Consider the following 16,101-nt stretch of genomic DNA (forward strand, 5'->3'; position numbering starts at 1 on the left):
AGAATTGAATTGAACTGAATTGAATTGAAATTTCTTTTTCGAGGGTGACAGAATAAACAATGCAAACATGCAGAGAGAGAGAGGGAGATTGAGGGGTCAGTAAGGCCAACAACAAAAAATAGTCTGTTTACGGTAACCCGACCGACCCTATTTTTTTCGCGCGACCCTAGACTTTTTTTTGGCATTTGGGAAAAAAAAGAGAAAAAAAAGCAAAATAACGTAAAAATATGGGGGTTTTTTGGGGAAAAAAAAAATCCCGACCTACTGACCCTATTTTTTTGGCCTATGTTACCGTAAACAGACCTTTTTTTTTTTTTTGCCTAATCAGTGAGAATGTTTGTTTGCATGTTTGTTGGTTTAGTTACAGGTTAGATTTACAGAGAATGAAGGAAAACATAGTTGAAACGGTATCAGGGACTAGAACAAGAAGAGCGTGTGTGAGTGTGTCTGTATTTGTGTATTGTGTAAGTTTGCAATTTCACCCTAATAAGGCTTCGGCAGAATTAAGGATGGGGATGGTTCCAAGAGATGTTAATGTTGCTTGACAATTATTGACCTCACATTTACAGGTTTCTAGTCAAATGGAAGACCTTCACAGTGTACACCAGTTGTCAGACGTTGGGTCTCGCTTGAGATTCTTCATATGCTCCATGGTGGAAGACCTTGTTCGAAGCAGTCTGCCCTTCTGCCGTATCGACCCCTTTGGATCATCCAGCAACGGCTTTGGCTGGGAGGGCTGTGACCTTGACATGATGATGAATTTACGGCCTCCTTGGAAGGTTAGTGTTATTAATAGGCAATGTTTGGAAATAACTCTGTCGGTGATTTTATGGGCTGTGGAAGAGATGTACTGTTGCGACACTGCTATGTTCCTTTCATTCACTCTTGCCATGGTAGCTCAGAATTACCCAAACTTCAAGGGGCACAAGACTGGGTGGCCGAGTGGTAACGCACTTGCGCTCGGAAGCGAGAGGTTGCGAGTTCGACCCTGGGTCAGCGCGTTAGCAATTTTCTCCCCCCTTTCCTAACCTAGGTGGTGGGTTCAAGTGCTAGTCTTTCGGATGAGACAAAAAACCGAATTCCCTTCGTGTACACTACATTGGGGTGTGCACGTTAAAGATCCCACGATTGACAAAAGGGTCTTTCCTGGCAAAATTGTATAGGCATAGATAAAAATGTCCACCAAAATACCCGTGTGACTTGGAATAATAGGCTGTGAAAAGTAGGATATGCGCCGAAATGGCTGCGATCTGCTGGCCGATGTGAATGCGTGATGTATTGTGTAAAAAAAATTCCATCTCACACGGCATAAAGAAAATCCCTGCGCCTTGAATATGTGCGCGATATAAATTGCATAAAATAAAAATTAAAAAAATAAATAAATCCCTGCGCTTAGAACTGTACCCACGGAATACGCGCGATATAAGCCTCATATTGATTGAACTCTTCCGCGGCTGGTTTTGATTTACAAATGCACCATGAGCCTTTGGGGCATAAAATCTGAAAATGACCTATAAAGTATAAGAATTCCCTTCAGCAGGTCAAAAGGCCAGTCGAGATTTGGTATTATGATAAGAGTGGCGAATTCTAGCTCATTTGGCACCAGGTATGCCCCATCTGAATTTGGTTGAGGTGGTGAGATATTCTATAGTCTTTTTCTCTCTGCTTTTTTTAATTTTGTTTAACTCGGCCCATAACGAAGAACAGACCTGGGAACCCATACTATTTCGCCGTATTTTGTACGCATGATTGTCTAGAATACGATCAATACGGTCAGTGGAAAAAAAATACGAGAAAAATTCCTAGGCTATTTTTCTTCACAAGCGCAACCCGAAGCCGATCTAGTACTTTGACACATGATTACAGTTTTTGTCAGAAAACATTGAAAGAAGTATTTGTTTTAAATGTATTGGTAAACTTAATAAATGGTGCAACGGGCGCGTGCGAAGCATATGTTTGAATCATGGATGTTCAAATGCTGTGTGGAGTATGCTCATTTTTCTAAAAATACACCAAGTTAGTTTGAGAATACTCCAAGTGCAAAACAGGGGTTTCCAGGTCTGGAGGAAGGTCACTACTTTTGGCAGTGACTTAATAATTTGCAAAGTCAACAATAATAAAGATAGGATTAAATTTAGGGGGGAAGAGTTTTCTTATGATGCAAAATGATTATGAAGCAAAACACGTTTGCTTTGACGAACGATAGAAAGTTGAGGTAACGCTAGTGATTACCAATGAAAGCATTACCTGCTTTGGATGCAGTTTGCATCACATTGTCCACTATGCATTTTGCAGGGTCAACCATTCTGGTGAAAATGGTCAAATTTAATCCTTTCAAAAGTTGTTTCATTTAGTCAAGTTTTGACTAAATGTTTTAACATAAACTGGGAATTGAGACGATGGTGTATGCATGTGTGTGTGTGTCATTTTCCGCACGCTTTTTTCGTGAAAGTGGCAAGAGCGTATTATTGGCTAAAGACCTCAGGAAAATGGAGTGCATTTATTTAATTCTGTGAGTTAGACGGTTTGACTAAAAGTAGTAATTTTGCTAAACGCGACTTGTTTAAACTTGCATGTGCCATATCTCAAAAAGTGTATGTATCAAAAATATAATCAAGGTTTTATTTTTAAAAAAAATTTCAGCAAGGTGACCCAGGTGGAAAGTTCCGCTTTCTGACCAAGCGGGGATCAGGGGAGGAGCGTGTCTTCGGCCAACAGTGCCTGGATGTTGTAGGGGAGATGGTTCGAGTCTTCATGCCATCTGCGTATGGGGTGATCAAGGTGCTGAACGCCCGAGTCCCCATCATCAAGTTCCACCATGAAGCCACGGCCATCGACTGTGATCTGTCTTACCTCAACGTGTGAGTAGATTGACAGATGGTATGTTCAGGAAAGCTTCAAGTAAATGTTCCTGCATTGAGATTGTTTTTCTGTTATTACTAGAGTTACAGTCGAACCTCACAGCCTTGGCAACCGATAACGACCACCTACCACAACAAGCCCCCAAAATGATCCATGACCATTGTTTTCTTCTAAATAATTCACCTTTCCATAGCGACTATGCACCTGTCTATAAAGACCAAGTTTGGTCGGTCCCATTGGTGGTCGTTAATTTGTTATAGGCAGGTCTGACTGCTCAGCTATTGTTTGAAATAGTTGTATACATGTACATGTAAGGCCAAAAAAAAAATAGGGCTGTTTACGGTAACATAGGCCCCAAAAATAGGGTCGGTAGGTCGGGATTTTTTTTTCTTTTCTTTTTCTCTCTCCAAAAAACCATATTTTCACGTTATTTTGCAAAAAAACCCAAATTTTTTTAATTTTTTTTCCCCCAAATGCCAAAAAAAAGTCTAGGGTCGCGCGAAAAAAATAGGGTCGGTCGGGTTACCGTAAACAGACCTATTTGGCCTAATATGAAAGCAAATCCTGAACTTTGTAGAACTGAGTGTTTGGGGTGTGCATGCCTCTTGAGACAAATTTAACACTATTGTGACTAGCACTGCCACGGCGTTAACGTCCTGCCTGCCCAAGCTTGCCACCAAGAAACTTCCCAAAAATCAGTAACTGTAAAGAAATCTGTCTAGCAAGCTTGAATTAAGTCCAATCACCACCAAATTTTGTGTACTAATTCAAAAATGGATGCCCAGTTCAGTCGTGCTATTTATAAGTTTGTCACGCGATTTGTTTTAGCAAAGGGGGGGTGAAAGGGGGATAATTTGTGTTTTTTAACGTTTTTTTGTGTGTGTTTTATTTTCCACTGCTTTTTTTAAAAGTTATTTTTTAACAGAAAGTATTATAAATAATGTTATAACCAAACAAGGTGTAAAACCTATGAATTAGCTGAAATATTGTTAACATTGTACACAGAAATAAGGAGACAGTACAAAGAAAACAAGTCGCGTAAGGCGAAAATACAATATTTAGTCAAGTAGCTGTCGAACTCACAGAATGAAACTGAACGCAATGCCATTTTTCAGCAAGACCGTATACTCGTAGCATCGTCAGTCCACCGCTCATGGCAAAGGCAGTAAAATTGACAAGAAGAGCGGGGTAGTAGTTGCGCTAAGAAGGATAGCATGCTTTTCTGTACCTCTCTTTGTTTTAACTTTCTGAGCGTGTTTTTAATCCAAACATATCATATCTATATGTTTTTGGAATCAGGAACCGACAAGGGATAAGATGAAAGTGTTTTTAAATTGATTTCGACAATTTAATTTTGATAATAATTTTTATATATTTAATTTTCAGAGCTTGTTTTTAATCCGAATATATGATATTTATATGTTTTTGGAATCAGCAAATGATGGAGAATAAGATAAACGTAAATTTGGATCGTTTTATACATTTTTATTTTTTTTACAATTTTCAGATTTTTAATGACCAAAGTCATTAATTAATTTTTAAGCCACCAAGCTGAAATGCAATACCGAAGTCCGGGCTTCGTCGAAGATTACTTGACCAAAATTTCAACCAATTTGGTTGAAAAATGAGGGCGTGACAGTGCCGCCTCAACTTTCACGAAAAGCCGGATATGACGTCATCAAAGACATTTATCAAAAAAATTAAAAAATTGTTCGGGGATTTCATACCCAGGAACTCTCATGTCAAATTTCATAAAGATCGGTCCAGTAGTTTAGTCTGAATCGCTCTACACACACACACACACAGACAGACAGACACACACACACACACACACACACACACACACGCGCACATACACCACGACCCTCGTTTCGATTCCCCCTTGATGTTAAAATATTTAGTCAAAACTTGACTAAATATAAAAACAAGCAAATCACGCATTCACTCACAGCATCCTGACTCAAATGAAACAAAACTGTAACACTCACCAAATGATGTCTACTGGCCGTATAAAATTTCATCTCACACGGCATCACTGCAGAGCGCCTAGAACTGTACCCACGGAATATGCGCGATATAAGCGTCATTGATTGATAGGTAATCCATATTGAATATAAGTCACATTTTCACAACAAAGTACCAACTGTACACCTATGAACAATTCCAAAAGGATTTGAAGGCTCCAGCCATCCATTGTTATCAGTGCTGCCACGCCCCCATAGCTCCTGCACGATTCCGAGATACATGTTCGTCTAGCAGTATCACCCCCTGGCCTACCACGTGTAGTTTGCCGACTCGTACTAGCAACAACGGGACTGTTTCTTACTCAATATCACTGCTATTATCGCTTTCTTGAGGCTAAAACGACACGATGTATCATGATCTACAGGATCCACAAGATCCAACATCCGGAGAATCTCCTCCCGTGACAAGGCTCGCCTTCGATTCATTTTTTTTTTTCGAAAACACCACGCAAATCTGCACTAATTTGATCAAGCCGGAAGAGAAAACCACGTGTATCAAGGGAAACAACTCACTCAATTTATTGCAATCTTCAAAAACCGGGAAGCAATCACGAGTCTTGTACCTTGTATGACTGGTACTGAAAAATGCGCGTCCCGTCCATGGGCGTGTCAGCGCGGTTACTGATTTATCAGTGTCCCGTCGCGAAAGTGTTAAACTGCAAACATGAGAGAGGGTCCGCCTGTGTAACGATACCCTCTTGAACATTTTGGAGCCATATGTTATGGGGATCATATTCGAGCTATATGACCAAGGCCATTTTTAACTCGTGAAAGTGTTGTTCTCAGGCCTCGGTTTTCGGTCACTGACACATACTTTTCTGATCTAACGCATTGTTCTGGTCAACCGTCCTGTATGTTTCTTTCTTCTTCTTCTTCTTCTTCTGCATTGGATGATAATGTGAAATACGTTTGGACATCGAGTTCTTCTGTTCGAACAATTATTTTGTAGCCAGGACATTTGAGTCTGTGAATAGTTGACATGATTTAATTGTTGGGTTTGAATTATGAGTTTGATCTCAGTTATCAGATGTCTTTTTCCAGGTCAGGCACCAAGATGTCAGAACTGATGTACCTGCTAGGAGAGGTGGACCCTCGCGTGCGGGTTGTTATGACGACGGTCAAGCAGTGGGCCAAGTCATGTGACCTGACGCGCTCTCACCCTGGCCCCTGGCCGTCCAGCTTCACACTGCTGTCCATGGTCATTTTCTTTCTGCAGACACGCTCACCCCCCGTTCTGCCCTCTCTGCGTAACCTGCAGGCTTTGGCTGGTCAGTTTACTGAAGATACCTTTGGCAATGTTTTCTTGGGGGAAAAAAAGAAGAGAGAATACTTCATATCCTACAGGCTAAATATTTCGCCTCAGGACCAGATATGGGTTATATGATAGTTCGAGTTTTACGCCCTTACAGCTTTTGATGAGATACACAAGTGTTTTCTGGAAATAAATCTGTCGGCTGTTTATAGCTGTGGAATAAAGACAATGAGGCCAAACAATACACTAGAACCCCCATTGTAAGACCTCCCAACATCTGAAAAAATCAGATCTCAAACAAGGAGGGAGTCTTAGGCCAAAAAGAAAAATATGTCTGTTTCCGGTAACCCGACTGACCCTATTTTTAAGCACCGACCCTAAATGGGTTTTTTCGCTTTTCGCACACACACAACAACAGGGTTCGTACAGGTCATGGAAAACCTGGAACGTCATGGAATTTGATTTTTAATTTTCCAGGCCTGGAAAGTCATGGAATTTCAATTCAAGTCATGGAAAGTCATGGAATTTAACAAAAATAAGAAAGAAAAAAAAATTAACCTTTAGCACGCCAGCGGCGATTTTTGTTGCCCAGCCATTCCCCCCCCCTTTGCCAGCCAGTAGTGATTTGCGTCGCCAGCACAAGGCTTGTTCGTATGACCAACTTCTCGTTCGTATTTGCATACGAGAATAACGGTATTTTTAACGGCACTTGAGCCAAAGCGAGGCTCAATTCTTTCCGTTATCTCGTCGTGTCGTCTGCGCTGCATTTGAGTCGGTTTCGTCGAAGTTTTCTGCTTTTGTTTTTGCATCGATAAAGTACTTTAGCGCTTCGACAAGCAAGATGAGTTTGAAACTTTCTTTCGAGTTGTTTGTTGACAACAAAAAGTATGCGAAATTGGAACGAATTACCGAGGAAGATCTTCGCAATGAACTGTGTATCGCGGTGAAAAAAATGACAGTTCGTCAAGTCACAGTGACGATTGCGAAACGGAATTTACGAAAGTGCAGATGGATACAAACAGTACTGGCTGGTCCAGTTTAGTGAAATGACAGGACCAGCAAACATTACCGATAATCTGACTGCGTAGCAAATGCTTGACTTGCTTGTCGAAGAGACATTGCGTAGAAACTGACTCAAATTCAGTGCAAAGCAAGCCAGTGTCAAAACTGGCAGTGACAAGACGTAAAAAGTTTGCGTGTTCGGAAATGGCGACCTGTGGATCTAGTCATGGAAAATGTTATTGAGGCTCATGGAAAGTCATGGTAAAGTCATGGAATTTTGTTTCTAAAAACCAGTGGGGACCCTGCAACAACAACAACAACAAGTCGCGTAAGGCGAATATACAACATTTAGTCAAGCTCAGTCGAACTCACAGAATGAAACTGAACGCATTGCATTTTTTCCACAAGACCGTACACTCGTAGCATCGTCAGTCCACCGCTCGATGCACAGGCAGTGAAATTGACAAGAAGAGCGGGGTAGTAGTTGCGCTGAGAAGGATAGCACGCTTTTCTTTATCTCTATTCTTTTTAACTTTCTGATCGTGTTTTTAATCCAAACATATCACATCTATATGTTTTTGGAATCAGGAACCCACAAGGAATAAGATGAAATTGTTTTTAAATCGATTTCGGAAATTTTATTTTAATAATAATTTTTATATTTTTAATTTTCAGAGCTTGTTTTTAATCCGAATATAACATATTTATATGTTTTTGGAATCAAAAAATGATGAAGAATAAGATAAACGTAAATTTGGATCGTTTTAATTTTTTTTTTACAATTTTCAGATTTTTAATGACCAAAGTCATAAATTAATTTTTAAGCCACCAAGCTGAAATGCAATACCGAAGTCCGGCCTTCGTCAAAGATTGCTGGGCCAAAATTTCAATCAATTTGATTGAAAAATGAGGGTGTGACAGTGCCGCCTCGATCAACTTTTACAAAAAGCCGGATATGACGTCATCAAAGGTATTTAACGAAAAAAAGAAAAAAACGTCCGGGGATATCATTCCCAGGAACTCTCATGTCAAATTTCATAAAGATCGGTCCAGTAGTTTGGTCTGAATCGCTCTACACACACACACAGACAGACACACACACACACACACACACACACATACACCACAACCCTCGTCTCGATTCCCCCCTCTACGTTAAAACATTTAGTCAAAACTTGACTAAATGTAAAAACGGTAGGTGATCGGTTGATGAGACTTCACAATCGAAGAGACTTACCTCCCGTTTCTGTCGTCACGCGAAAAAAACATGGCGGCCAATGACGCCGGGAATCCCTCTGAAAACGTAAGAAAAAGGTAGTTAAAAAAAAAAAATAAAAAAAAGTTAAATAAAAATAAAAACGACCGACCGACCCTATTTTTTTCGGCGATGTTACCGGAAACAGACATATTTTTCTTTTTGGCCTTAGAGTAGGGGTAGATTTACAGAGGTTATGAACATAAAGTTTGACAGAAAAGGTCTAAAAAGGGATGGAGTCTTTATTTGGGGAATCTTAAAGAGGGAATATCTACTATTAAAGTTGAGCCTAACGATCTAAGTGGAAGAGTGATACAAAATTAGCTTCGATTGTGCATTTTGTCATTGTCATGACGCTCTTTTCTTTCAAAAGTAGCACATCAGAGCTCACTATTCAGTTCATCCATGATCGCTTCAGTTGCCATGTGTGTGATTTGCCAGCTGCATGACCTATGTATAGATTGTCTATGGATATTTTTGTTCTCTTATAATTCTATTGCAAGGTGATTTGTCATGATTTTTCACAAACATTTTTTGCTTTCAGGCCCAAGTGATCACTTCACCATTGATGACCTGGACTATGCATTTGTCACAGACATCACACAGATCAACAAGTCTACCAACACACAGTCTTTGGGTAAGTACACTGTGTAAGTGTGTGTGTGTGTGTGCGTTTATGCATGCATGTTTGTGTGTGTGTGCGTGCATTTATGCGTGCATGCTTGCGTGTGTGTGCACCACAATAACTGCTCATGAAGTTTTGTTATATGAAGTCTTATATCGCGCGCGTATCTCCAGACTCGGACTCAAGGCGCAGGGATCTATTTATGCCATGTGAGATGGAATTTTTTACACAATACATCACGCATTCACATCGACCAGCAGATCGCAGCCATTTCGGCGCATATCCTACTTTTCACGGCCTATTATTCCAAGTCACACGGGTATTTTGGTGGACATTTTTTATCTATGCCTATACAATTTTGCCAAGAAAGACCCTTTTGTCAATCGTGGGATCTTTAACATGCACACCCCAATGTAGTGTACACGAAGGGACCTCGGTTTTTCGTCTCATCCGAAAGACTAGCACTTGAACCCACCACCTAGGTTAGGAAAGGGGGGAGAAAATTGCTAACGCCCTGACCCAGGGTCGAACTCGCAACCTCTCGCTTCCGAGCGCAAGTGCGTTACCACTCGGCCACCCAGTAGTTTTCCAACTACACAGGGTTCGTACAGAGTCCTTGAACCCTGGAAAACTCCTTGAAAATTGGAAAACCTTTTCCAGGCCTTGAAAAGTGCTTGAAAATAGAGTTTTGTTAAATAGTCATTGAAAAGTACTTGATTTTTCCAAATTGTTGCCTATACATTTCGTCAGCAGCTTGTCTTATTTAAAAAAAAATGCAACACCCTTTTTTTTCGTCAAATACAGTACACACATTTTGGGAGAATAAAAGATCGAGTGAAAACGAAAGCAGACGAACTAACTATTACTAGTTACCCGTAGTTGCTTCCCTTCCCGGAAGTTGGCAAGGGAAACAACTACGGAATGACTAATAGTTTGCAGACTTGAAAAACTGAAGGTAAGCTTGGTGCTTTGCATTAATTTGGGGAAAATCATGTCCTTGAAAAGCATTTATTTGGTCCTGGAAATGTCCTTGAAAACTCATTGAATTGTATCAGCTCTGCCCTGCAGGAACCCTGACTACATTACCCACACTTTTTTTTACTCAAAACCTATATCATGCATCATAATACCACCTGTTTTCAGAAGACATGCTGAGTTTTTCGATTGCAATGCCTTCTCTCACGTCTGAACTTAGCTGTTTTATATCAGTAACTCAATAACACTTGTAATAGTTTTCTGATGAGCTGCTCAAAAAATGTCTTTTTATCACTACACCCATGCATGTCTACTTTTACTTCTTCGTGAAAGCCTGCATGGGAGCCCAATTTCACACATCCAAACTTCTTGTTTTCAGATGAGCTTCTGATGGAGTTCTTCCACTACTTCGCCCACTTTGACTTCTCCGCCCAAGCCCTGTCGCTGATAGAGGGCAGCACCTACAGTAAAACATTCCCCTGCCCGATGTACATCGAAAACCCCCTCGACATCTGCCACAACGTCAGCAAGAATGTGAACGGCATCTACGTGTCCAAACTTCAAGCAGCCATGCTGGAGGCTCTCCGCTGTCTGGAGACGCGCAGTGTACCAACCCCTCACAAAGAGTGGGGTCTGTTTTGTCTGTTCAATCCTCAGGAAGGCTTGGCGTCTTCAAGGAAGTACGATGTGGCAGGGCTGTTTTCGGACAACAGGGAAAACGGTGAAAGTGAACGAGTGGTTGGAAAAGACGAGGGAACGAGCGTGGAAGAAGGTCTGGCTTTTGATGTTGAGAACGCTGCTCAGAGAGAACATCTCTGTTCCGCTGAAGCAAGCGAAGAGGAAATGAAGAGTGTTGAACAGAGAAATGATCAACATGCAGTTGGTGTTTTTGGTGAAATTACAGATGCCTTAAAGGGGGACAAGCAAGTGAATAGAGAATCTTTAGCTGATGAGAGAAATGAAACTCTGGTTGAAGAAAAGAGCAAGAGTTCATGAAAGAGGTATGTTGAGACCCATGCTCAGAGAGAACAAATGTGTCCTGCTGCTTCTGACAGAAAAGGGATGGTCGAAGTCTGTCAACAAGAGAATCGGCAAAAATAAAGTGTCTGTTTCTGAAAACTGGAAGAGAGACAGTGAAATGAACAGAGAATCTTTATAGTTGGTGAGAGCAGTGAATCTCTGATTGAATAATAAAACATTTAGTGACAATTAAGTAAGGGGAAACAGACTTAACAGAATGTGTGCAGGGAATATCTTTTTTGTGCAAGGAAATTGGAACAACCTGGTTGTTTTTTATGATTGCTTGATTTGTGATCATTGTTTGCGTGTGTGTGTGTGTGTGTGTGTGTGTGTGTGTATATATATATATAGTCAGGTGAGAGGGAGAGAGAGTAATTTTGATAGAGTGTGTTTGTGTGTGTGTGTCTTTGTCGGTTTGTGTATGTATTGGTTGTTTTGAGTTTTTGTGTGTCAATCAATGTTTGTGTGTAGATATATATATTGTTATGCTGCATCCATGGCTTGGTGGATGTGTTTATGTATGTGTGTGCATACAGAGAGAAAGTGTGTAAACTAATGATATGAACTTTGAGTCAAACCACATCACAGTAACCCCCCGCGGGTTAGGGGGAGTGCCATATTGGTTGGGACGAGAAAGAATTTACCCGATGCTACCCAGCATGTCGTAAGAGGCGACTAACGGATTCTGTTTCTCTTTTTACCCTTGTTAATTAGTGGTTCTTGTATAGAATATAGTCAATGTTTGTAAAGATTTTAGTCAAGCAGTATGTAAGAAATGTTAAGTCCTTTGTACTGGAAACTTGCATTCTCCCAGTAAGGTCATATATTGTACTACGTTGCAAGCCCGTGGAGCAATTTTTTGATTAGTGCTTTTGTGAACAAGAAACAATTAACAAGTGGCTCTATCCCATCTCCCCCCTTTCCCCTATCCCATCTCCCCCCTTTCCCGGTCGCGATATAACCTTGAATGGTTGAAAACGACGTTAAACACCAAATAAAGAAAGAAACATCACAGTACTTTGACAGTGTAAGTCTGGAATAGGGGTATGCTGGAAGTTGCATGTGTGTTGTTAACAATGGAGAGCATGATGTATTTAATTGTTCAATCTGTAAGCTGCTACTTTGCATACATGTGTGATACAATTAATGATTTAATAAACTGCAGAAGCTGTCGTGTTCTGTATATGTTTTACTTAGTATTACTTTTCTCTGTGTGAGAAGAGAGATGCTTAAAGGAGACGTCTGTGTGAGAAGAGAGATGCTTAAAGGAGAAGTCTGTGTGAGAAGAGAGATAATAATAATAAATGAGCATTTATATAGGGCAACATCATAACTTTACAATTATGCTCTTTGCGCTTAAAGATGTTTAAAGGAGATGTCTGTGTGAGAAGAGAGATGCTTAAAGGAGACGTCTGTGTGAGAAGAGAGATGTTTAAAGGAGATGTCTGTGTGAGAAGAGAGATGCTTAAAGGAGACGTCTGTGTGAGAAGAGAGATGCTTAAAGGAGACGTCTGTGTGAGAAGAGAGATGCTTAAAGGAGATGTCTGTGTGAGAAGAGAGATGCTTAAAGGAGACGTCTGTGTGAGAAGAGAGATGTTTAAAGGAGACGTCTGTGTGAGAAGAGAGATGTTTAAAGGAGATGTCTGTGTGAGAAGAGAGATGTTTAAAGGACTGTGTGAGAAGAGAGATGTTGAAAGGAGATGTCTGTGTGAGAAGAGAGATGTTTAAAGGAGATGTCTGTGTGAGATGAGAGATGCTTAAAGGAGACGTCTGTGTGAGAAGAGAGATGCTTAAAGGAGATGTCTGTGTGAGAAGAGAGATGTTTAAAGGAGATGTCTGTGTGAGAAGAGAGATACTTAAAGGAGATGTCTGTGTGAGAAGAGAGATACTTAAAGGAGACGTCTGTGTGAGAAGAGAGATACTTAAAGGAGACGTCTGTGTAAGAAGAGATGTTTAAAGGATTTTTTTCTTTATTTGGTGTTTAACGTTGTTTTCAACCACGAAGGTTATATCGCGACGGATGTTTAAAGGAGACGTCTGTGTGAGAAAAGAGATGTTTAAAGGAGAGGTCTGTGTGAGAAGAGAGATGTTTAAAGGAGATGTCTGTGTGAGAAGAGAGATGTTTAAAGGAGATGTCTGTGTGAGAAGAGAGATGTTTAAAGGAGACGTCTGTGTGAGAAGAGAGATGCTTAAAGGAGACGTCTGTGTAAGAAGAGAGATGTTTAAAGGAGATGTCTGTGTGAGAAGAGAGATGTTTAAAGGAGATGTCTGTGTGAGACGAGAGATGTTTAAAGGAGACGTCTGTGTGAGAAGAGAGATGCTTAAAGGAGACGTCTGTGTAAGAAGAGAGATGTTTAAAGGAAATGTCTGTGTGAGAAGAGAGATGTTTAAAGGAGACGTCTGTGTGAGAAGAGAGATGTTCAAAGGAGATGTCTGTGTGAGAAGAGAGATGTTTAAAGGAGATGTCTGTGTGAGAAGAGAGATGTTTAAAGGAGATGTCTGTGTGAGAAGAGAGATGTTTAAAGGAGATGTCTGTGTGAGATGAGAGATGCTTAAAGGAGACGTCTGTGTGACAAGAGAGATGCTTAAAGGAGACGTCTGTGTGAGAAGAGAGATGCTTAAAGGAGACGTCTGTGTGAGAAGAGAGATGCTTAAAGGAGATGTCTGTGTGAGAAGAGAGATACTTAAAGGAGATGTCTGTGTGAGAAGAGAGATACTTAAAGGAGACGTCTGTGTGAGAAGAGAGATCCTTAAAAGAGACGTATGTGTGAGACGAGAGATGCTTAAAGGAGACGTCTGTGTGAGAAGAGAGATACTTAAAGGAGATGTATGTGTGAGAAGAGAGATGCTTAAAGGAGACGTCTGTGTGAGAAGAGAGATACTTAAAGGAGACGTCTGTGTGAGAAGAGAGATACTTAAAGGAGACGTCTGTGTGAGAAGAGAGATACTTAAAAGAGACGTATGTGAGAAGAGAGATGCTTAAAGGAGACGTATGTGTGAGAAGTATCAGCAACATCAGCATCTTCATCACACCTTGACTTCAATACGGGTGTTGGACATGAGTATGACACATCGTTCAGTGGCCTAGATAAAAAAATAAAAAAATAAAATTTTTTAATTGTTCAGGTCGGGGAATAACACAAGCTTAGTACTATAGTCAGTGTCAGCTAGAACTTGCGTCCGCAATGGTGCCCCGATGATCAGGATGTTGCTGATATTCCGGACTCCTGATCAGTATGCAGTGCCTTGGCTGGTTGACCACTGTGCCAAAGGCATTACACTTCTACTTAATTTTGAATGTATTGCATGAAATGAAATACATTGTGTAACTTCATGCACGTGTCGCCCTGCTTTTTATTTGGGGGTTGCGTGTGGTAAAAGTCACACGTAGGGGAAGGGCCCCTAATATGGACCACTTTTTGTTTATTGCTGATAACTAGCTTGTTTTCTTGCGAAGAAGTTTCATTTTGTGGTTGGTAGTCCTTCTCTCTTAGTTTAACAGTTAGGCCTAATTAGAGTGAAATAGCTTTGATAGACCTTCAGCAAAAATTAAATACAGAAAAAATCACAAGTGGTCCATATTAGGAGCCTGGGCGCCCAATATGGACCAGCGAAGCGGCCTACACGAATCACTGTAAAAAGCCCCCTATACTTCAAAATAACATGATACAACTTAGTGTGCAAGTCAGACTTATTCAAATATGCTTTAGATTTAGCTGTTTCGGGTTGATGAGAGCATTATTTGAAGCACACCAGGAAACTGAAGAAGCTTATCAAAAACAGAGTGAAAATAAGTGAAATTATCAACTTCCACGAAAAAAAGACTATTTGTTATATTTTTTTGAAATCTCGAGGGCTAGTTATAGGTTATTTTCAGCAAGCTTCTTAATGAATTAATTAAAATTGCCTTTAGTTTTATTTTCTTCGATTTGTTGAAGGTGGTCCATATTAGGACTCGAACATACTTTGACATGTTGCTATTATTTTGTTTTTGCAGTAGAAACTCGGGGTACTCACTGTTAAAATGTAACAAATACTGTCTTAGCTGGTATATATAGCCATTTTTGTGTTATGAAAGCTTTGGCTGAGGACAGAAACGAGTCCGTTTTAGGCGGCAAATTTAGAGTGAACGCTGCCAAAAGTGAAAAAAAGCGAAAAAGCCTAACGGTTTTGAGGTTTGTGTTTCTGCAACTGTTTTGACATGTGCAAGTTATCCAGAGAGGGTGAATAAAGCGAATGAAATTGTTTTGAGCGCTCTAGCGCCGTTAGTTTGTCAGAACAGGAGGTGGTCCATATTAGGAGCCGGTCCATATTAGGAGCCTTTCCCCTACGTGGTACTGCTTTCAGTAAACCCGTTTAAGTTTTTGCTCTGATTTGAACATTCAATGAGCATAAACAATAAACAAAACAGCTCGAATGTGAATTCTGATTTTCAGCCGTCATTCAACCTTTCTGTAACCAGTATTGAAGGATGTATCATAGGCAGGCAGACGAACCGGTACCTTTATGACAGAATGATATGGAATTTTCGTGACAAACACTTTGAGATAGGCTAAATTTGGTTTTCTGACTCATATATACACAACTCTCTGTTTGTGAAGGAAATCACGAATAACATTGACAGGCAAAGTTTAGACTATAGTGATAGCCTCCACGCCTTGAGAGCGCTAACCAGAGATAACAGAGTGACGTAGAGAAGTGTATGGCACGTTCTGTGAATTCAACTCACTGGCCGAGAGAGTTGACTTTGTACATCGCAACGAAAGTATAGTTACACTTAACCACTGTCCAGCGACAAGGAGGGGTTGTCACGGGAATCGACCGGGAGAAAGGAAGCCCGATGTTTATCGCATAAGTTGAATCGACTAACACTGTAACTTTAAACATAGCAGACAGATATCTAAGACAAGATGTCCGCTATTTATGTTGTGCAGTGCGTCGTATAACCGGTCAGACAGGAAGGTAGTGACCAGATGACGGCACCAAGGATCTGAGAAGTCGCCGTAATTATCTTACCTATTGGCTCGCCTAGCGGAGATTCGACGGGATTTATAGACGCTAGAGCACGGTTATTTTGTGTCCGTAT

At 40.6% G+C, this 16,101-nt stretch overlaps 1 protein-coding gene across 1 annotated transcript in view; it reads left to right on the forward strand.

Moving 5' to 3' along the window:
- LOC138946535 (poly(A) RNA polymerase, mitochondrial-like) overlaps nt 1-12,283 on the forward strand; it is a 14,133-nt gene extending 1,850 nt beyond the window's left edge. Inside the window, exons 4-8 of the mRNA XM_070317977.1 lie at nt 570-779; nt 2,644-2,861; nt 5,928-6,154; nt 8,940-9,032; nt 10,375-12,283. Of these exons, the coding sequence (XP_070174078.1) occupies nt 570-779; nt 2,644-2,861; nt 5,928-6,154; nt 8,940-9,032; nt 10,375-10,991 (1,365 nt within the window). The 3' untranslated portion in view covers nt 10,992-12,283. The remainder of the gene's footprint in view (nt 1-569; nt 780-2,643; nt 2,862-5,927; nt 6,155-8,939; nt 9,033-10,374) is intronic.
- The last annotated feature ends 3,818 nt before the right edge of the window (nt 12,284-16,101 follow it).

This window comes from Littorina saxatilis, linkage group LG14 (assembly GCF_037325665.1).
Source record: "Littorina saxatilis isolate snail1 linkage group LG14, US_GU_Lsax_2.0, whole genome shotgun sequence".
Classification (NCBI taxonomy): domain Eukaryota; kingdom Metazoa; phylum Mollusca; class Gastropoda; order Littorinimorpha; family Littorinidae; genus Littorina; species Littorina saxatilis.